Raw genomic sequence first — 22,974 nt, forward strand, 5'->3', positions numbered from 1 at the left:
ACTAGTACAGACATAAATACACCTGCACTATTGCAGACATAAATACACCTGCATTAGTCATGATTTAGGACCAGACATTAACAGTGAAGCTTATCAACCCATTATAGACGTCCGCAACTTGAATTCATTTTCAGTGTTCGGTTTGTATTGATTCATGATTTAATTCCATAAAGCCTTCAGCAACAGATTCCATAAAGCCCCTGAGTCACGTGATAGTCCAGACAGTGGATCGATATCTGCAGTTCGCACTTCTCTTTCATATGAAATGAAGCACATGAGCCTGGGGTGTGTTCATTAGGCACAAAATGGAAGAACACTTATTGAAACAGGAACGGTCTGTCTACCTGAACTGGTCCAATAAGAAATGCTCATTTTAGTTTTCCATTGGAGAACATAATTTTTAAAATTCTGTTACGTTCCCTGATTAATACAACCCTGATACTGGTTTCGATGATGCAATCTATTTCAGACAGATTGCAGGGAGACAGATGGTCAACAGATGGCACCACAGCACCACTGGTTGCATAACATTGTAAAGATACTACTGTCAACTGCTGCCTGGGCAACTGAAACTGGATCAGGGCGGCATGTTCCTTTGTTGTCCAGGAGCAATGACATCATTGCATTGGAAAAACTTTGTATTCTAGTCCCCCAAAAAAGCTAGTATTATGACTGATAAAGTGGCCTATGGTGAATTGATTGTATGCCATCAGCATCCACTGTTGGAAATGGTCAACAGCAGAGAGTAGTGAGTGGGGAGAGGAGCTGAAGGAAAAGGTGTTGTGACTCCAGATTGTATGACACAGAATGGAGTGTATGACTTGATTAATACAACAGGGAAGTAGAGGCAGCGTCGCTGAGTAAGTAAAGCCTTATTGTTGACAATCTCCATATTACATATTATCAATAATCAATTATACATTTCCTTAACACTGCTTTTGATTAAAATATTGTATGTTGTATGTTGTAAGAATAACACATCAATGGTAACATCATGGGATTTTACAACAAAAGCTGTGTGCATGACCAGTTTCATGGCCCTGGGTTATAAATCAGTGGTGAGTAAAATGTGTGTAAAGTCTGTCTGTCTGCATGCGTGTGCGCACGTACATCAGTGTCTGTCTGCGTTAACTCCGCCCTCCCCATACATTTTTTGACATATTTTATGAAGGTGGGCTCTGCGTGTGTACGTCTGTGTTTCTAACAGTCTGTGTCTCTGTGGGCTCTGCACAGCGCTCGGTCTGACTCTCTCTCTGTACCTTTTGTTCAAGGTGGGCTCTGCACAGCGCTCGGTCTGTCTCTCCCCTCTCTACTAGGTAGGCTCTGTGGATCTAACAGTCTGTCTCTGTGACGCCTCCCCCTCTATCTTTTGTTCAAGGTGGGCTCTGCACAGCTCTCTGTCTGTCTGTCTCTCTCTCTCTCTGTCTCTCTCTCTCTCTGTCTCTCTCTCTCTCTGTCTCTCTGTCTGTCTCTCTCTGTACCTTTTGTTCAAGGTGGGCTCTGCACAGCGCTCTGTCTCTGTCTCTCTGTCTGTCTCTCTCTCTCTCTCTCTCTCTCTCTCTCTCTCTCTCTCTCTCTCTCTCTCTCTCTCTCTCTCTCTCTCTCTCTCTCTCTCTCTCTCTCTCTGTCTGTCTCTCTCTGTCTCTCTGTCTGTCTCTCTCTCTCTCTGCACAGCGCTCTGTCTGTCTGTCTCTCTCTCTCTCTGTCTCTCTCTCTCTCTGTCTCTCTGTCTGTCTCTCTCTGTACCTTTTGTTCAAGGTGGGCTCTGCACAGCGCTCTGTCTGTCTGTCTCTCTCTCTCTCTGTCTCTCTCTCTCTCTGTCTCTCTGTCTGTCTCTCTCTGTACCTTTTGTTCGAGGTGGGCTCTGCACAGCGCTCTCTCTCTGTCTCTCTCTCTCTCTGTCTGTCTCTGTCTCTCTCTGTACCTTTTGTTCAAGGTGGGCTCTGCACAGCGCTCTGTCTGTCTCTGTCTCTCTCTGTACCTTTTGTTCAAGGTGGGCTCTGCACAGCTCTCTGTCTGTCTCTGTCTCTCTCTCTCTCTGTCTCTCTCTGTACCTTTTGTTCAAGGTGGGCTCTGCACAGCGCTCTGTCTGTCTCTGTCTCTCTCTCTCTCTGTCTCTCTCTGTACCTTTTGTTCAAGGTGGGCTCTGCACAGCTCTCTCTCTCTCTCTCTCTCTCTCTCTCTCTCTGTACTCTCTCTCTCTCTGTCTCTCTCTCTCTCTCTCTCTCTCTCTGTCTCTCTCTGTACCTTTTGTTCAAGGTGGGCTCTGCACAGCTCTCTGTCTGTCTCTCTCTCTCTCTGTACCTTTTGTTCAAGGTGGGCTCTGCACAGCTCTCTGTCTCTCTCTCTCTGTCTCTCTTTTGTTCTCTGTGGGCTCTGCACAGCTCTCTGTCTCTCTCTCTCTCTCTGTACCTTTTGTTTAAGGTGGGCTCTGCACAGCGCTCTGTCTGTCTCTCTCTCTGTACCTTTTGTTCAAGGTGGGCTCTGCACAGCGCTCTCTGTCTCTCTCTCTCTCTCTCTCTCTCTCTCTCTCTCTCTCTCTCTCTCTCTCTCTCTCTCTCTCTCTCTCTCTCTGTCTCTCTCTGTACCTTTTGTTCAAGGTGGGCTCTGCACTGTCTCTTGTTCAAGGTGGGTGGGCTCTGCACAGCGCTCTGTCTGTCTCTCTCTCTCTCTCTGTACCTTTTGTTCGAGGTGGGCTCTGCGAAGCGACACCTTGTGCTCCAGCTTCTGCTGCTCTCTGTCATGCTGGGCCTCGGTCTGCATCTTGATCTTACTCTGGTAGGCATTCAGCAGCTCCATCTCCTGCTGCAGCTGCTGCCTCAGAGCCTGGCACTCGGCTTCCTGGGCCTCGTCCAGACGCAGCTGAGAGGCAAGAGGAATAAAGAGATAGACCACAATAGAGAGATAGGAATAAACAGACCCCAAGAGAGAGAAATGAGGAGTGATGGAACAGAAGTGAAGATAGGAGGAAGTGATAGAACAGAAGAGGAGATAGGAGGAGTGATGGAACAGAAGTGAAGATAGGAGGAAGTGATGGAACAGAAGTGAAGACAGGAGGAAGTGATGGAACAGAAGTGAAGACAGGAGGAAGTGATGGAACAGAAGTGAAGATAGGAGGAGTGATGGAACAGAAGAGGAGATAGGAGGAGTGATGGAACAGAAGTGAAGATAGGAGGAGTGATGGAACAGAAGAGGAGATAGGAGGAGTGATGGAACAGAAGTGAAGATAGGAGGAAGTGATGGAACAGAAGTGAAGACAGGAGGAAGTGATGGAACAGAAGTGAAGATAGGAGGAGTGATGGAACAGAAGAGGAGATAGGAGGAGTGATGGAACAGAAGAGGAGATAGGAGGAGTGATGGAACAGAAGTGAAGATAGGAGGAGTGATGGAACAGAAGAGGAGATAGGAGGAGTGATGGAACAGAAGAGAAGATAGGAGGAAGTGATGGAACAGAAGTGAAGATAGGAGGAGTGATGGAACAGAAGAGGAGATAGGAGGAAGTGATGGAACAGAAGAGGAGATAGGAGGAAGTGATGGATAAGAAGTGAAGATAGGGGGAGTGATGGAACAGAAGAGCAGATAGGAGGAAGTGATGGAACAGAAGAGGAGATAGGAGGAGAGATGGAACAGAAGTGAAGATAGGAGGAAGTGATGGAACAGAAGAGGAGATAGGAGGAGTGATGGAACAGAAGTGAAGATAGGAGGAAGTGATGGAACAGAAGTGAAGATAGGAGGAAGTGATGGAACAGAAGAGCAGATAGGAGGAGTGATGGAACAGAAGAGCAGATAGGAGGAGTGATGGAACAGAAGAGCAGATAGGAGGAAGTGAAGGAACAGAAGAAGAGATAGGAGGAATTGATGGAACAGAAGAGGAGATAGGAGGAGTGATGGAACAGAAGAGGAGATAGGAGGAGTGATGGAACAGAAGAGGAGATAGGAGGAGTGATGGAACAGAAGAGGAGATAGGAGGAAGTGATGGAACAGAAGAGGAGATAGGAGGAGTGATGGCACAGAAGAGGAGATAGGAGGAAGTGATGGAACAGAAGAGGAGATAGGAGGAAGTGATGGAACAGAAGAGGAGATAGGAGGAGATATGGGAATAACAGAAGCAGATTTACAAACTCCTACAATGACCAACATCTCCGGAGACACCTGAAACCCCACCTCTTTAAGGAATACCTAGGATAGGTTAAGTAATCCCTCTCACCCCACCCCCCCTAAGTTTTAGATGCACTATTGTTAAGTGACTGTCCCACTGGATGTCATAAGGTGAATGCACCAATTTGTAAGTCGCTCTGGATAAGAGCGTCTGCTAAATGACTTAAATGTAAATGTAAATCTCCTACGGCTTGGGGACAAAATTATACAATTCTCCTATGGAACTATTCTTTCATTTTCATGTGCTATATTAGTATTAGATAAGATCTTTAACTTGTATATGAATCTTTGAGATTGATATAAAGAAAATGATCAAATATCAGCATCACTGCTCACAAATCCTCATCATAACACCCGTCCTCCATTTTAAGGCGACTCACCGCCTGCGATGCCATCATCTCGTTGATGCTCTGTTCATACTGCTCGGCCAGGATGGCCAGCTTCCTGGTCTGCTCCTCCTTCAGGGCCTTGAGGACCACCTTGTGCTCGCTCTTGGGCGTCACCTCCATCTGGTGGTGTCTCAGGGCCTTGTACTGACGTGTCTGGACCTTACACGTGTCCTGGAACTGTTTCTTAATCTGCAACTCCATGGCCTGGTGGAAATGGGAGAGGACATTGGAACTACCACTGAGAATTTCCCCTTTTTCAGGACTGCCTTAACTAGCTGCACCCTAACCCTCACATTTAGGTTCATATCATCCACTACCTGGTTACATCAGACCATTTTCCTTGAGAACACCTAAAGTAGCTATCAATGCAGCCTAAAGTAGCTATCAATGCAGCCATCACATTCCCAGGGATACATTCACTAGCTAGCTGCACCTGGCGTAGCCGTCACCTTAAGGTTCTTGGGCTGCTGCCGTAGCTCCAGAACGTGCTTGCGGCGGAGCTCTCTCTCGCGCCGGTTGTTGTATTCTATCTGGTTCTCCAGTTCTGTCTGGTGCTGCAGGCGGATCAGGTCCATGCGCAGCTTCTGAAGGGTTTTCAGCTGACGATGCTCCAGCTCCTGGGTGGACTCGTCCTGTCTGATCAGCATGGCATGCTCCATCTCCTTCTGGGTCTTCTTCTTGTTCAACTCCTGGAGAGAGAGAGACATGGGGAGGGAGAGATAGAGAGAAGGAGGGATAGATGGGGGAGATAGGGATTATCATGGCCATCCAATGATTAAAACATTGCTTTTATATGGACACTAGATGATGAGAACCTACTGCCATTTGGTCAGGAGCTGATCAGTATCTTGTGGTGTCATTTTATTGACATTACCTACCTACCTACCTAGCCCCCCCCCCACCATTGTTGCCTTGCTTATACTTTCCACAAGATGGGAAGCCACTTTTTGGTGTTTTCCACGAAACATCAGAAAATACCGTTATTGGTCAAAGAACACTATGATTTGATCATTATTTTTCATGTTACAGAAGCCATTCGAGGACAACATTGACCCTGGGAATGTTATGGATAAGCAGTTGGACATGTGATTTTCACATCCCTACTGGATTGCAGTGTTCACTGCACACAACTTCAGACTGAACTTGAACTAAAATGTGTGTCTATATATACAAGATACTGTACATCCCAGTCATTCTTCACACAATGTCACCCAGTCCACCTGGCCTCTCGTTTGAAATGGCTATCTGTACATCTATACAATATCCAGTACCTCTCGTATCTGCTCCTGTTCCAACGCATGCCTCTTGATCATGACTTTGCGTTTGAAGCCTCTGCAGTTCCTGTCATAGAAGACCCTCTGTTGGCTCAGAACCTGGGCCTCCTCCTCAGCCTGGCTGTGTTGCAGGTTCTCCTTGTGCTTGGACAGGCGCTCCTGCTTCTCCTTCTTAGTGGTGTGGTGGTCTTCATTCATCTCCTGGAAGATGGGAAGAGAGACAGAGGAGATTTTGACAGATATATAACGGTCCGTGATATACATGTTCTCCTGTCTGATGGTCAGGTGTGCAGCAGATCCTCTTATTATCTAAAGATATATAGGGTCCTCTAGAGCCATGTATCTAGAGAGTTGGGCCAATGAGGTTTCTGCATTATGATGCATTTAGATAACACTTCAACATTCTATGACAGGCATATTAGCTCCACATTAACAGTACAGGTTGCGATAAAGAGGTCAATGGAATGCACACCATGGAGGATAGAAGGGCGCTGGATGGGCTCACATTCAACAAATCTGATCTAACAAGGCGAACATTCGTCAAAACCGTCATGATTGATGTATTGTAACAGGTCTACCCTGTGGTTACTAAAATCTGATTTGGATATATGTGGCAGATCTCACTGCATTACATTTAGAAGTCGTCCCTTTTCAGATTTAGAAGCGACTGCTAAATGCAGTCTCTCCCGTTCATGTACATGTAAACCGGTAGCGTAGCTAGCATTAGGAAATCGATGGTGGTAGCCAGTCGTTTTTAACAAATGCAGTTGATTGGTGACGATAACATGAACATGTATTGGGGTTGACATCAACATAGTGTTAAGTACATATACAGTATATCACAAAATTGAGTATATCTTTTCATGTGAAAACACTGGAGAAATGACACTTTGCTACAATGTAAAGTAGGGAGTGTGCAGCTTGTATAACAGTGTACATTTGCTGTCCCCTCAAAATAACTCAACACACAGCCATTAATGTCTAAACCGCTGGCAACAAAAGTGAGTTCACCCCTAAGTGAAAATGTCCAAATTGGGCCCAATTAGCCATTTTCCCTCCCCGGTGTCATGTGACTCGTTAGTGTTACAGGTGTGAATGGGGAGCAGGTGTGTTACATTTGGTGTCATCGCTCTCACACTCCCTCATACTGACTGACTGGTCACTGGAAGTTCAACATGGCACCTCATGGCAAAGAACTCTCTGAGGATCTGAAAAAAAAGAAGTGTTGCTCTACATAAAGATGGCCTGGGATATAAGAAGATTGCCAAGACCCTGAAACTGAGCTGCAGCACGGTGGCCAAGACCATACAGCGGTTTAACTGGACAGGTTCCACTCAGAACAGGCCTCGTCATGGTCGACCAAATAAGTTGAGTGCACGTGCTCAGTGTCATATCCAGAGGTTGTCTTTGGGAAATAGACGTATGAGTGCTGCCAGCATTGCTGCAGAGGTTGAAGGGTTGGGGGGGGGGGGTCAGCCTGTCAGTGCTCAGACCATACGCCGTACACTGCATCAAATTGGTCTGCATGGCTGTCGTCCCAGAAGGAAGCCTCTTCTAAAGATGATGCACAAGAAAGGCCGCAAACAGTTTGCTGAAGACAAGCAGACTAAGGACATGAATTACTGGAACCATGTCCTGTGGTCTGATGAGACCAAGATAAACGTATTTGGTTCAGATGGTGTCAAGCATGTGTGGCGGCAACCAGGTGAGGAGTACAAAGACAAGTGTGTCTTGCCTACATTCAAGCATGGTGGTGGGAGTGTCATGGTCTGGGGCTGCATGAGTGCAGGAGAGCTACAGTTCATTGAGGGAACCATTAATGCCAACATGTACTGTGACATACTGAAGCAGAGCATGATCCCCTCCTTTTGGAGACTGGGCCACAGGGCAGTATTCCAACATGATAACGACCCCAAACACACCTCCAAGACGACCACTGCCTTGCTATAGAAGCTGAGGGTAAAGGTGACGGACTGGCTAAGCATGTCTCCAGACCTAAACCCTATTGAGCATCTGTGGGGCATCCTCCAACGGAAGGTGGAGGAGTACAGGTCTATAACATCCACCAGCTCCGTGATGTCGTCATGGAGGAGTGGAAGAGGACTCCAGTGGCAACCTGTGAAGCTCTGGTGAACTCCATGCCCAAGAGGGTTATGGCAGTGCTCGAAAATTATGGTGGCCACACAAAATATTGACACTTTGGGCCCAATTTGGACATTTTCACTTAGGGGTGTACTCACTTTTGTTGCCATCGGTTTAGACATTAATGGCTGTGTGTTGAGTTATTTTGAGGGGACAGCAAATTTACACTGTTAAACAAGCTGTACACTCGCTACTTTACATTGTAGCAAAGTGTCTTTCTTCAGTGTTGTCACATGAAAAGATATACTCAAATATTTACAAAAATGTGAGGGGTGTACTCACTTTTGCGATATACTGTATATACAGTAGCCTAAATGTAGGCTAATTTTGCTGGGGGAAATGAGATTTGGGATCTTTCCCCAACGCGTTTCCATGGCATTTCCATTGTTTTTGTCAAGTTATTAAATTACTAGAGGGGCAATGTCATAAACCCTCAAAGTTCAGGAATGAGGTGAAATTGGCAGCCATATTGGTCAGGGAGGAATCCAAACCAGTCTAATTGGAAATAATGGCAGTATAGAGGCATAATCCTGGTTTTATTTATGCAGGAAAATAAAAGTAAGACATGTGATATATCAGAAATTGTGTAATAGAATTGTCAACCTAAAACATTGTCATATAATTATAAATAGCCTATAAACAGTCAACATTTTGTTTTCTTGGAAAGCTGTGACCCTATTATATGATACAATATCAGTACTTGTTGCATTTACAACTTGTCTAAGTCCGATCATCAACTGATTTCAGACAGTGTATTGACTGCATTGTTTGAATGGAATGTTGGCATATTGGCAGTTAATTTGAGAAAAAAACAAAACAAATTATTCCTCTAAAAATGGCTGGTTGCGATCAAACAAACATTCTTCAAATTCATTATTTTACACAATATCTTATCACAGGACTGGAAAACCATGGTTGACCAACTCCCTGACCAAAATGGCTGACCTTTATCCCATCATAAGAAGGTTCATGTCCATTATCGTATTCAAATTCCTAATTCTATGATTTAAACAATGCTATGTAACTGAATGTCTAGAATCAGAACAATGTCTATTAACTGAGATGGCCTAGTTCTGTTCACAACAATGGATCCAGTTCTGAGAAACAGTGCATCAAGGTTGTTAGAAACACAATGTGTGTGTGTGTAGTGAGTGACTCAGCTCCTCCTCAGTGAAATGAAAATGCACCATGATCAAACATACTATACTTTGTGTGTGTGTGTTTATATGTGTGTGTGCGTGTATTCTTAGGATGGTTGTTTCCACCCATCGCAATACATAGTAGATGTGTCATGGGTGCTGAGATTATTCCTACTGTAGAGGCATTATACGAGGGTACAGTACTGTACTAGCTAGCTAGAGGACAAAGTGTTGCATTGCGACCTCTAATCTTTCCTTGCAGCGCTTGTACTAAGGATTGATTAAACTCAGCTCAATACAGAGCATATAGTGTGAGGATGGGAAAGGGGGAATAAAGGACCTCTTTCATCTTCTCCTTGCAGAGCTTGTACTGCTTCTTCTGATTATCTAGGAAGGTGGTGAGCTCCTTCTTCTGCTGCGACACGATCTGCTGCTGGAACTTCTTCTCATCTGATGACATTATCTTCATCTGAGGGGAAATGAGAGAGAGGGAGACAGAGGGGGGGGGGCAGCGAGTGTAATGTTTACTGTTCCTTTTCATTGTTTATTTCACTTTTGTTTATTATCTAGTTCACTTGCTTTGGCAATGTTAACATATGTTTGCCATGACAATAAAGCCCTCAAATTGAATTTAGAGACAGGGGGTGGAGGGAGGGAGAGAGGGAGGGGAGGGAGGAAGAGAGGGAGGGGGAGAGAGGGAGGGGGGAGTAGGGAGAGAGAGAGGGGGGAGAGAGAGAGAGGAGGAGAGAGAGAGGGGGAGAGAGAGAGGGAGGAGTAGGGAGAGAGGGGTGGGGGGAGAGAGGCACAGATAATAGTTAGCTATGAAGGGCCCTTGTATGGGAGAGAGGCACAGATAATAGTTAGCTATGAAGGGGCCTTGTATGGGAGAGAGGCACAGATAATAGTTAGCTATGAAGGGGCCTTGTATGGGAGAGAGGCACACAGGGAGAAAACAAGCTACCGGTTTGTTATTGGTGTCAGTGTTAAGTATTGTTAGAGTATAGAGTATGGATTATAGAGTATAGAGCATTCTGAAACTATTTTAAAAAATTTAACCTTTATTTAACTAGGCAAGTCAGTTAAGAACAAATTCTTATTTTCAATGACAGCCCAGGAACAGTGGGTTAACTGCCTGTTCGGGGGCAGAACGACAGATTTGTACCTTGTCAGCTTGGGGGTTTGAACTAGCAACCTCTAACCACTAGGCTACCCTGCCGCCCCAACTATTCAGACCCCTTCACTTTTCCCACATTTTGTTACATTACAGCCTTATTCTAAAATTGATTGAATAATAGTTTTCCTCAATCTACACACAACACCCCATAATGACAAAGCGAAAATCAGTTTTTTTTTTTTTGCAAATGTATAAAAAAATAAAGAACAGAAATACCTAGTATTCAGATCCTATGCTATGAGACTCGGAAATGAACTCAGGTGCATCCTGTTTCCATTGATCATCCTTGAGGTGTTTCTACAACCTGATTGGATTCCACCTGTGGTAAATTCAGTTGATTGGGCATGATATGCTAAAGGCACACACCTGTCTATATAAAGGTCCAACAGTTGACAGTGCATGTCAGAGCAGATAGGATTGTGTTGAGGCACAGATCTGGAGAAGGGCCCTAAAACATTTCTGCAGCATTGAAAGTCCTCTAGAACACAGTGGCCTCCATAATTCTTAAATGGAAGAAGTTTGGAACGATCAAGACTCTTCCTAGAACTGGTCGCCAGGCCAAACTGAGCAATTGGGGGAGAAGGGCACCGCTCATCACCTGGCCAATACCATCCCTACGGTAAAGCATGATGGCAGCATCATGCTGTTGGGATGTTTTTCAGTGGCAGGGACTGGGAGATTAGTCAGGATCGAAGGAAAGACGAATGGAGCAAAGTACAGAGAGATCCTTGATGAAAACCTGCTCCAAAACACTCAGGACCTCAGACTGGGGCGAAGGTTAACCTTCCAACAGGACAACGACCCTAAGCACACAGCCTAGGACAAGTCTTCGGGACAAGTTTCTGAATGTTATTGAGTGGCCCAGCCAGGGCCTGGACTTGAACCCGACCGAACATCTCTGGAGACCTGAAAATAGCTGTGCAGCGACGCTCCCCATCCAACCTGACAGAGCTTGAGAGGATCTGCAGAGAAGAATGACAAACTCCCCAAATACAGGTGTGCCAAGCTTGTAGTGTCATATCCAAGAAGACTCGAGGCTGTAATTGCTGCCAAATGTGCTTCAACAAAGTATTGAGTAAAGGGTCTGAAGACTTATGTAAATGTTTTGCTTAGTCATTCTCGAGTCCTGTGTGTAGATTAATGAGGAAAAAAACAATATAATCTATTCATGAATAAGGCTGTAACGTAACGAAATGTGTAAAAAATGAAGGGGTCTAAATACTTTCCGAATGCACTGTAAACTAACACCATTAACAGACAGGTAGCTTGCTAGTGGACGTGATAGTGGACATCCTAGTGGATGAGTTCGTGTTAGTGATGCTAGTGGACGTGCTAGTGGACGTGCTAGTGGACGTGCCAGTGGACATGTTAGTGTTAGTGGACGTGCTAGTGGACATGTTAGTGTTAGTGGCTGTGTTAGTGGACATGCTGGTGCACATGCTAGTGGACGTGTTAGTGGACGTGCTAGTGGACATCCTAGTGGATGAGTTCGTGTTAGTGATGCTAGTGGACGTGCTAGTGGACGTGCTAGTGGACGTGCCAGTGGACATGTTAGTGTTAGTGGACGTGCTAGTGGACATGTTAGTGTTAGTGGACGTGTTAGTGGACATGCTGGTGGACATGCTAGTGGACGTGTTAGTGTTAGTGGACATGCTAGTGGACATGTTAGTGGACGTACCAGTGGACATGTTAGTGGACGTACCAGTGGACATGTTAGTGTTAGTGGACATGCTAGTGGACGTGTTAGTGGACATGCTAGTGGACGTGTTAGTGGACATGCTAGTGGACGTGTTAGTGGACGTGCTAGTGGACGTGTTAGTGGACATGCTAGTGGACGTGTTAGTGGACGTGTTAGTGGACATGCTAGTGGACATGCTAGTGGACATGCTAGTGGACGTGTTAGTGGACATGCTAGTGGACATGCTAGTGGACGTGCTAGTGGACGTGTTAGTGGACGTGCTAGTGGACATGCTAGTGGACATGCTAGTGGACGTGTTAGTGGACTTGTTAGTGTTAGTGGACGTGCTAGTGGACATGCTAGTGGACATGCTAGTGGACATGCTAGTGGACGTGTTAGTGGACGTGCTAGTGGACGTGTTAGTGGACGTGCCAGTGGACATGTTAGTGTTAGTGGACATGCTAGTGGACGTGTTAGTGGACATGCTAGTGGACGTGTTAGTGGACGTGCTAGTGGACATGCTAGTGGACATGCTAGTGGACGTGTTAGTGGACGTGTTAGTGGACTTGTTAGTGTTAGTGGACGTGCTAGTGGACATGCTAGTGGACATGCTAGTGGACATGCTAGTGGACGTGTTAGTGGACGTGCTAGTGGACGTGTTAGTGGACGTGCCAGTGGACGTCAAGGAGGGAATGTGGACCACGGAGGTTAATCTGCATAGTTACAGATGAACTGTTGTGGTTTTTAACAGCTTCTTGACATTGGGTGGCAGCAATGCCTAACCCATAACATGAACAAGGGATATTTTCCCTTTCCCCAGACACCTTCTTTGATTGGACAGTATGGCACTTCTCCAGTACAAGACAGGACCCCACCCCAGACCCACCTCTTTTTCACAGTGGATGGTGTGTCTTTTGGCCAGTTTCTCTAGCTCTATATAGGCATTGTTGGCCTGAGTCTCCACCTCCTTCTGCAACTTCAGTCTGTGTTCGTCCATCTCTGCCTTCAGCTTGTTCTCTAGAGCGATCAGCTGCTTCTGGTGCTGCCGTCTCATCCGTTTATAACCTGACATCTGCTCCCGCAGCTCATTCTCCTGCTCGTGCTGATGGATCTGCTTGGTTACCTGTGGGGGGGGGGATTCAATCAATCAACCAACTAATCGCAAAGGTAGATAGGACAACTGAGGTCATAGGTTAAACAGTATGGGATACACAAAGGCACTATCTCAATGACAAAAATCTGTCCTCTCCAATTCTATTGCCTTTCATCTGCAATGATTGGAAAGGAGGGAGGAGTAGATCCAACATTAGAAAGGAGGGAGGAGTAGATCAACATTAGCAAGGAGGGAGGAGTAGATCAACATTAGCAAGGAGGGAGGAGTAGATCAACATTAGCAAGGAGGGAGGAGTAGATCAACATTAGCAAGGAGGGAGGAGTAGATCAACATTAGACAGGAGGGAGGAGTAGATCAACATTATAAAGGAGGGAGGAGTAGATCAACATTAGCAAGGAGGGAGGAGTAGATCAACATTAGCAAGGAGGGAGGAGTAGATCAACATTAGCAAGGAGGGAGGAGTAGATCAACATTAGCAAGGAGGGAGGATTAGATCAACATTAGCAAGGAGGGAGGATTAGATCAACATTAGCAAGGAGGGAGGAGTAGATCCAACATTAGCAAGGAGGGAGGAGTAGATCCAACATTAGCAAGGAGGGAGGATTAGATCAACATTAGCAAGGAGGGAGGATTAGATCAACATTAGCAAGGAGGGAGGATTAGATCAACATTAGCAAGGAGGGAGGAGTAGATCAACATTAGCAAGGAGGGAGGAGTAGATCAACATTAGCAAGGAGGGAGGAGTAGATCAACATTAGCAAGGAGAGAGGATTAGATCAACATTATAAAGGAGGGAGGAGTAGATCAACATTATAAAGGAGGGAGGAGTAGATCAACATTATAAAGGAGGGAGGAGTAGATCAACATTAGCAAGGAGGGAGGAGTAGATCAACATTAGCAAGGAGGGAGGAGTAGATCAACATTAGCAAGGAGGGAGGAGTAGATCAACATTATAAAGGAGGGAGGAGTAGATCAACATTAGCAAGGAGGGAGGAGTAGATCAACATTATAAAGGAGGGAGGAGTAGATCAACATTATAAAGGAGGGAGGAGTAGATCAACATTAGCAAGGAGGGAGGAGTAGATCAACATTATAAAGGAGGGAGGAGTAGATCAACATTATAAAGGAGGGAGGAGTAGATCAACATTATAAAGGAGGGAGGAGTAGATCAACATTATAAAGGAGGGAGGAGTAGATCAACATTATAAAGGAGGGAGGAGTAGATCAACATTAGCAAGGAGGGAGGAGTAGATCAACATTATAAAGGAGGGAGGAGTAGATCAACATTATAAAGGAGGGAGGAGTAGATCAACATTAGACAGGAGGGAGGAGTAGATCAACATTAGACAGGAGGGAGGAGTAGATCAACATTAGACAGGAGGGAGGAGTAGATCAACATTAGACAGGAGGGAGGAGTAGATCAACATTAGACAGGAGGGAGGAGTAGATCAACATTATAAAGGAGGGAGGAGTAGATCAACATTATAAAGGAGGGAGGAGTAGATCAACATCAGACAGGAGGGAGGAGTAGATCAACATTATAAAGGAGGGAGGAGTAGATCAACATTATAAAGGAGGGAGGAGTAGATCAACATTATAAAGGAGGGAGGAGTAGATCAACATTAGACAGGAGGGAGGAGTAGATCAACATTAGACAGGAGGGAGGAGTAGATCAACATTATAAAGGAGGGAGGAGTAGATCAACATTATAAAGAAGGAGATACAATAATTGTCTTCTATATCTACCAAAATACCCTGTTCATACAGATCTAATTTAAATCCAATCAATGTAGATTGACTTCATGAGTGGACTATGATGTAATGTGATTTACATTGGTTAGGTCAGCCAAAGTCAAGTCACAACATAAAGAGTCAAGATAACAAACAAACCAAACCTGACAAAAGGGATTATCCAGATCCCCATAATAGTCCCTCATCTTCTCATAACTCATTTTCTTAAGCCCAAGCATCATGGCAATGTTCATGTTCAACAACCGTGCGAGCACCCAGAAACCATGTGTGGCATATCCTACACCCGAACCCCTCAGCTCAGCTTTACCCAGACAAGCAACAAACCCACTGGTTGGTTAACGTTGAGACAAACGTCTTTGGAGAAACGCAGTGGCTGTGGGCTACCCCCGGGGCAGCTTCACCGGGGCAGCTACACCGGGGCAGGCGTGTGAACTGTGAATGAGGGAGGGAGCGGACTCCATTGGCAGGCAGAACAGAGGGGGCTCTTTTGGGGGCCGAGCAGCCTGCGTTCAGCAGGTGGGTCACATGAAAGCCTCTTTGAGAGAGGGAGAGAAGGAGGCAGAGAGAGAGAAGTAGAGAGAGGGTGAGAGAGAGATCCCCTCCTAATTGAGTCAGAAAGGAAGAAGGGGCTGAGAAAGGGGAGCGATAGGGAGAGAAAGAGAGAGAGAGAAGTAGAGAGAGGGTGAGAGAGAGATCCCCTCCTAATTGAGTCAGAAAGGAAGAAGGGGCTGAGAAAGGGGAGCGATAGGGAGAGAAAGAGAGAGAGAGAAGTAGAGAGAGGGTGAGAGAGAGATCCCCTCCTAATTGAGTCAGAAAGGAAGAAGGGGCTGAGAAAGGGGAGCGATAGGGAGAGAAAGAGAAGAGAGAAGTAGAGAGAGGGTGAGAGAGAGATCCCCTCCTAATTGAGTCAGAAAGGAAGAAGGGGCTGAGAAAGGGGAGCGATAGGGAGAGAAAGAGAGAGAGATCCCCTCCTAATTGAGTCAGAAAGGAAGAAGGGGCTGAGAAAGGGGGAGGGGGAGAGAGAGAGAAGTAGAGAGAGAGAGAGAGATCCCCTCCTAATTGATAGGGAGAGAAAGAGAGAGAGAAAGAGTAGAGAGAGGGTGAGAGAGAGATCCCCTCCTAATTGAGTCAGAAAGGAAGAAGGGGCTGAGAAAGGGGAGCGATAGGGAGAGAAAGAGAGAGATCCCCTCCTAATTGAGTCAGAAAGGAAGAAGGGGCTGAGAAAGGGGAGCGATAGGGAGAGAAAGAGAGAGAGATCCCCTCCTAATTGAGTCAGAAAGGAAGAAGGGGCTGAGAAAGGGGAGCGATAGGGAGAGAAAGAGAGAGAGAGAAGTAGAGAGAGGGTGAGAGAGAGATCCCCTCCTAATTGAGTCAGAAAGGAAGAAGGGGCTGAGAAAGGGGAGCGATAGGGAGAGAAAGAGAGAGAGATCCCCTCCTAATTGAGTCAGAAAGGAAGAAGGGGCTGAGAAAGGGGAGCGATAGGGAGAGAAAGAGAGAGAGATCCCCTCCTAATTGAGTCAGAAAGGAAGAAGGGGCTGAGAAAGGGGAGCGATAGGGAGAGAAAGAGAGAGAGAGAAGTAGAGAGAGGGTGAGAGAGAGATCCCTCTAATTGAGTCAGAAAGGAAGAAGGGGCTGAGAAAGGGGAGCGATAGGGAGAGAAAGAGAGAGAGATCCCCTCCTAATTGAGTCAGAGGAAGAAGGGGCTGAGAAAGGGGAGCGATAGGGAGAGAAAGAGAGAGAGATCCCTCCTAATTGAGAGAAAGGAAGAAGGGGCTGAGAAAGGGGAGCGATAGAGAGAGAGGGTGAGAGAGAGATCCCCTCTAATTGAGTCAGAAAGGAAGAAGGGGCTGAGAAAGGGGAGCGATAGGGAGAGAAAGAGAGAGAGAGAAGAGTAGAGAGGGGCTGGGTGAGAGAGATCCCCTCCTAATTGAGTCAGAAAGGAAGAAGGGGCTGAGAAAGGGGAGCGATAGGGAGAGAAAGTAGAGAGAGATCCCTCCTAATTGAGTCAGAAAGGAAGAAGGGGCTGAGAAAGGGGAGCGATAGGGAGAGAAAGAGAGAGAGATCCCTCCTAATTGAGTCAGAAAGTAGAGAGAAAGGGTGAGAGAGAGATCCCCTCCTAATTGAGTCAGAAAGGAAGAAGGGGCTGAGAAAGGGGAGCGATAGGGAGAGAAAGAGAGAGAGATCCCCTCCTAATTGAGTCAGAAAGGAAGAAGGGGCTGAGAAAGGGGAGCGATAGGGAGAGAAAGAGAGAGAGATCCCCTCCTAATTGAGTCAGAAAGGAAGAAGGGGCTGAGAAAGGGGAGCGATAGGGAGAGAAAGAGAGAGAGTCAGAAAGGAGAGAGAAAGGGTGAGAGAGAGATCCCCCTAATTGAGTCAGAAAGGAAGAAGGGGCTGAGAAAGGGGAGCGATAGGGAGAGAAAGAGAGAGAGAGAAGTAGAGAGAGGGTGAGAGAGAGATCCCCTCCTAATTGAGTCAGAAAGGAAGAAGGGGCTGAGAAAGGGGAGCGATAGGGAGAGAAAGAGAGAGAGAGAAGTAGAGAGAGGGTGAGAGAGAGATCCCTCCTAATTGAGTCAGAAAGGAAGAAGGGGCTGAGAAAGGGGAGCGATAGGGAGAGAAAGAGAGAGAGAGAAGTAGAGAGAGGGTGAGAGAGAGATCCCCTCCTAATTGAGTCAGAAAGGAAGAAGGGGCTGAGAAAGGGGAGCGATAGGGAGAGAAAGAGAGAGAGAGAAGTAGAGAGAGGGTGAGAGAGAGATCCCCTCCTAATTGAGTCAGAAAGGAAGAAGGGGCTGAGAAAGGGGAGCGATAGGGAGAGAAAGAGAGAGAGAGAAGTAGAGAGAGGGTGAGAGAGAGATCCCCTCCTAATTGAGTCAGAAAGGAAGAAGGGGCTGAGAAAGGGGAGCGATAGGGAGAGAAAGAGAGAGAGATGAGTAGAGAAAGGGTGAAAGAGAGATTCCCTCCTAAACTATCTGAATCAATACCTCCACTGTGATGCAGGGACAATCCTAATCACTTGCTTTCACCTTGCTGCCATCACAGGCCAAGTCACGTCATGTGATCGCCATTCACAGGCTGGACTCAAAGAAGGGAAATACGATAGAGGGAGGGGGGGGGCACTTCCAGGTCAAAGGTTAAGATTTGATTGTGATTGTGAGGACATTTTTGATTTGTTTAGTTGACCTTTCGCCAGGTAAGATACTCGGCCAATGACCTGGTTGATTAAGGGAGCCTTGATGTGTGTTTTGAATAAAAGTATTATTTATTTTCAACATGTGTTATACACTCAATCTACAAAACATTAGAAACACCTTCCTAATATTGAGTTGCACCCTCTTTTGCCCTCAGCACAGACAACATTTTTTGGGAACTACAAGGTGTCAACAGGGATGATGGCCCATGTAGACTCCAATTTGGCTGGATGTCCTTTTGGTGGTGGACCATTCTTGATACACACGGAAAACTGTTGAGGGTGAAAAACCCAACAGCATTGCAGTTCTTGACCCAAACTGGTGAGCCTGGCACCTACCCCATTCAAAGGCACTTAAAATGTTGTCTTGCCTATTCACCCTTTGAATGGCACACATACAACCTCCATGTCTGTTGTCTCAAGTCTTAAAAATTCTTATTTTACCTGTCTTCTCCCCTTCATCTACACTGATTGAAGCAGATTTAACAAGTGACATCAATAAGGGATCATAGCTTTCACCTGCATCAGATGACCTGGCCTCCAAAATCACCCGACCTCAACCCAATTGAGATGGTTTGGGATGAGTTTGACTGCAGAGTGAAGGAAAAGCAGCCAACAAGTGCTCATCATATGTGGGAACTCCTTCAAGACTGTTGGAAAAGCATCCCAGTTGAAACTGGTTGAGAGAATGCCAAGAGTGTGCAAAGCTGTCATCAAGGCAAAGGGTGGGGTGGCGCTATTTGAAGAATCTCAAATATATATATTACTTTTAAACACTTTTTTGGTTACTACATGATTCCATATGTGTTATTTCATAGTTTTGATGTCTTCACTATTATTCTACAATGTAGAAATTAGTAAAAATAAAGAAAAACCCTTGAATGAGTAGGTGTGTCCAAACTTTTGACTAGTACTGTATGTGGACTAAAACAAAAGCTACATATCTCAGAAGGAGATAGAAGTGTGAACTGTTTTGTACCCCTCCGTCCCTCTCCCAGTCAGGCTGACCTGTAATAACCCCATTCATCCCTCTCCTCCAGATGAGGCTCACCATCCCTCTCTTTGCTTTCTCCCCTTTCCTCTTAACTGATATCTAACACTTCATTCAGTGAGATCAGACAGTGCACCTCTCTTCTCTCCCGCTCTCTCTCCTTCAGTCACATTCCTCTCCTTCTCCCTCCTTCAGTCACATTCCTCTCCTTCTCCCTCCTTCAGTCACATTCCTCTCCTTCAGTCACATTCCTCTCCTTCAGTCACATCCCTCTCCTTCAGCCACATCCCTCTCCTTCTCCCTCCTTCAGTCATTCCTCTCCTCTCTCTCCTTCAGTCACATTCCTCTCCTTCTCCCTCCTTCAGTCACATTCCTCTCCTTCAGTCACATTCCTCTCCTTCAGTCACATCCCTCTCCTTCAGCCACATCCCTCTCCTTCTCCCTCCTTCAGTCATTCCTCTCCTCCAGTCACATCCCTCTCCTTCAGTCACATCCCTCTCCTTCTCCCTCCCTCAGTCACATTCCTCTCCTTCAGTCACATTCCTCTCCTCCAGTCACATTCCTCCCCTCCAGTCACATCCCTCTCCTTCAGTCACATCCCTCTCCTTCTCCCTCCTTCAGTCACATCCCTCTCCTTCTCCCTCCTTCAGTCACATTCCTCTCCTCCAGTCACATCCCTCTCCTTCAGTCACATCCTCTCTTCTAGATATCCCTTAGTCACATTCCTCTCCTTCATAATGTCACATTCCTCTCCTCCAGTCAGATCCCTCTCCTCCCATACTTCAGTCACATTCCTCTCCTCCAGTCACAGGAAGATATGTATAGGGGTAAACCCTCTCCTTCAGTCACATCCCTCTATTCTCCCTATGTTTCAGTCAAATTGATGTAGGTAGGTATGTATCCTTCAGTACAAATTGATGTAGGTAGATATCTATTCAGTCAAATTCCTGTAGGTAGGTATGTATAGTCACATTCCTAAAGTGATGTAGGTAGATATCCCTTCAGGGATCACATTGTAGGTAGGTATGTATCCTTCAGTCAGGTATTCCTATCCTCTCTACTTCAATGATGTTAGATATGTGGTCCTTCTCTCTCAGTTCAGTAGAGCATTGCTTGTAACTCCAGGGTAGTCACATTCCTCTCCTCTCTACTCCTTCAGTCAATGTCCTGCACACATGACTGTCACATTCCTCTCCTCCAGTCACATTCCTCTCCTCCAGTCACATATTATTATTCATCATATTCCTCTACTCCAGTCATGTTCCTCTCCTTCAGGGGTAAGGGGATACCTAAAGTGATTCAGTCACATTCCTCTCCTTCAGTCACATTCCTCTCCTCAGTCACATTCCTCTCCTCCAGTCACATTCCTCTCCTCCAGTCACATCCCTCTCCTTCTCCCTCCTTCAGTCACATTCCTCTCCTCCAGTCACATCCCTCTCCTTCAGTCACATCCCTCTCCTTCTCCCTCCTTCAGTCACATTCCTTTCCTTCAGTCACATTCCTCTCCTTCAGTTACATTCCCCTCCTCTCTCTCCTTCAGTCACATTCCTCTCCTCTCTCTCCTTCAGTTACATTCCCCTCCTCTCTCTCCTTCAGTTAATTTCCTCTCCTCTCTCTCCTTCAGTTACATTCCTCTCCTCTCTCTCCTTCAGTTACATTCCCCTCCTCTCTCTCCTTCAGTCACATTCCTCTCCTCTCTCTCCTTCAGTCACATTCATCTACTTCAGTCACATTCCTCTCCTCTCTCTCCTTCAGTCACATTCATCTACTTCAGTTACATTCCCCTCCTCTCTCTCCTTCAGTTACATTCCCCTCCTCTCTCTCCTTCAGTCACATTCCTCTCCTCTCTCTCCTTCAGTCACATTCATCTACTTCAGTCACATTCCCCTCCTCTCTCTCCTTCAGTCACATTCCTCTCCTCTCTCTCCTTCAGTCACATTCCTCTCCTCTCTCTCCTTCAGTCACATTCTTCTCCTCTCTCTCCTTCAGTCACATTCTTCTCCTCTCTCTCCTTCAGTCACATTCCTCTCCTCTCTCTCCTTCAGTCACATTCTTCTCCTCTCTCTCTTCAGTCACATTCCTCTCCTCTCTCTCCTTCAGTCACATTCTTCTCCTCTCTCTCCTTCAGTCACATTCCTCTCCTCTCTCTCCTTCAGTCACATTCCCCTCCTCTCTCTCCTTCAGTCACATTCATCTACTTCAGTCACATTCTTCTCCTCTCCTTCAGTCACATTCCTCTCCTCTCTCTCCTTCAGTCACATTCCTCTCCTTCTCTGTACTTCATTCTTATTCCTCTCGGCCTACTTGACTGGCTTTCTTGTCCATCTGTCTGTCTGTTTGTTAATCTGTCTATTCTCTCAAGTTCTTTTCCTTTAGTCTCCCTCCCTCCATTGTGTGTATGTTTTTCTCCTCTCTGTCCATCCCATTTATTTTCTCCCTCCCTCTCCATTGTCATTCCCCTCCATCTACATTGTCACCCCCTACATTGTCATCTCCCCTCCCCCCACATTGTCATCTCCCCTCCCCTACATTGCCACCCCCCTCCACATTGTCATCTCTCCCCCTCTACATTGTCATCCCCCTCCTACATTGTCACCCCCTTACATTGTCATCACCCCCTACATTGCCCCCCCTCCCCCTACATTGTCACCCCCCTCCCCCTACATTGTCACCCCCCTCTACATTGACACCCCCCACCTGTTCTTTCCAGTCTGAGCGAGCAGTGCCGGGTCCATCAGGGGACATGTGCCCGCCTCACGGCGGCAGAGAGCGATGATGTCATCGACTCATTGCAGCAGCAACAGACTCCACGCAACTTATACCTACCGCAATGGGGAATCAACACCACAATACCCTGCCTCATAAAACAACAACCACGTGAACAACCAATTCACTTGACCAATTCATTTGATTAACAGTCAGAGCGCTGATTTCACAATATTTCTAAAATATCAAATAAACACTACCTATGGCAGTCAGAACCAAGTATCCAGTAAACCAAGTGTCCAGAACCAGAACACAGTAAACCCCAGTCAGTAAATCTAGCCTAACACATGGCATGTAAAGGACATTGCCAGTCCAGGGCTTAAAACCAGTGGGAGGACAGACAGACCAAAGACACCATTGAATCCAGTGGGAGGAGACAGACAGACCATAGACACCATTGAATCCAGTGGGAGGAGACAGACAGACCAAAGACACCATTGAATCCAGTGGGAGGAGACAGACAGACCAAAGACACCATTGAATCCAGTGGGAGGAGACAGACAGACCATAGACACCATTGCAACTGACACCATGAATCCAGTGCAGACAGACCATTTGAATCTGGGAGCAGACTTGACACCATTGAATCCAGTGACAGACATACACCATTGGAGAAAGAATGACAACATACATGGAGAAAGAAAGAGCGAGATAGAGAGGCAGGGAGGATAATCTCACTCCACACTGCACCCCTCCAGACTTAAGACAGAGGGGGTCGGAGTATTTGTTTTGATTTATTTAACTAGGCAAGTCAGTTAAGAACTAATTCTTATACATGACGGTATACCACGGCCAAACCCGGACGGCGCTGGGACAATTGTGCGCCGCCCTATGGGACTGCCAATCACGGCCGGATGTGACTCAGCCTGGATTTGAACCAGGGACTGTATTGTCGCCTCTTGCACTGAGATGTAGTGCTTTAGACCGCTGCACCACTCGGGAACCCCAAGAGAGTGATATATTAGCGAGGGGAAAAGTACAGGAGAGAATGAGCGAGGGAGAGAAGGAGAGAGAGGTGAAGAGGAGCGGAAGCAGAGTGAAGGACCGGGAGAACACAAAGGGGTTGAGTGAGTGGAAGGACACAGAGAGGGAGGGAGCGAGGGAGAGAAAGAATAGAGTGAGAACAAGAGAAATAATACAAAAGGAAAGAGGAAGCTAGAGAGACAGCATGTGAGACACAAAGGAAAGAGGAAGCTAGAGAGAGACAGCATGT

General features: G+C 46.3%; 1 protein-coding gene across 3 annotated transcripts in view; it reads right to left on the reverse strand.

Annotated features, from left to right (window-relative positions):
* LOC124036592 (serine/threonine-protein kinase TAO3-like) overlaps nucleotides 1-22,974 on the reverse strand; it is a 147,582-nt gene that overhangs the window by 1,825 nt on the left and 122,783 nt on the right. For all 3 annotated transcript variants that reach the window (XM_046351344.1, XM_046351345.1, XM_046351346.1), the window contains 6 exons: nucleotides 12,841-13,077; nucleotides 9,443-9,571; nucleotides 5,819-6,022; nucleotides 4,997-5,236; nucleotides 4,539-4,751; nucleotides 2,680-2,862 (listed from right to left, as the gene is read on the reverse strand). In XM_046351344.1, the coding sequence (XP_046207300.1) occupies nucleotides 2,680-2,862; nucleotides 4,539-4,751; nucleotides 4,997-5,236; nucleotides 5,819-6,022; nucleotides 9,443-9,571; nucleotides 12,841-13,077 (1,206 nt within the window). The remainder of the gene's footprint in view (nucleotides 1-2,679; nucleotides 2,863-4,538; nucleotides 4,752-4,996; nucleotides 5,237-5,818; nucleotides 6,023-9,442; nucleotides 9,572-12,840; nucleotides 13,078-22,974) is intronic.

This window comes from Oncorhynchus gorbuscha, linkage group LG05 (genome assembly GCF_021184085.1).
Source record: "Oncorhynchus gorbuscha isolate QuinsamMale2020 ecotype Even-year linkage group LG05, OgorEven_v1.0, whole genome shotgun sequence".
Taxonomy (NCBI): Eukaryota; Metazoa; Chordata; class Actinopteri; order Salmoniformes; family Salmonidae; genus Oncorhynchus; species Oncorhynchus gorbuscha.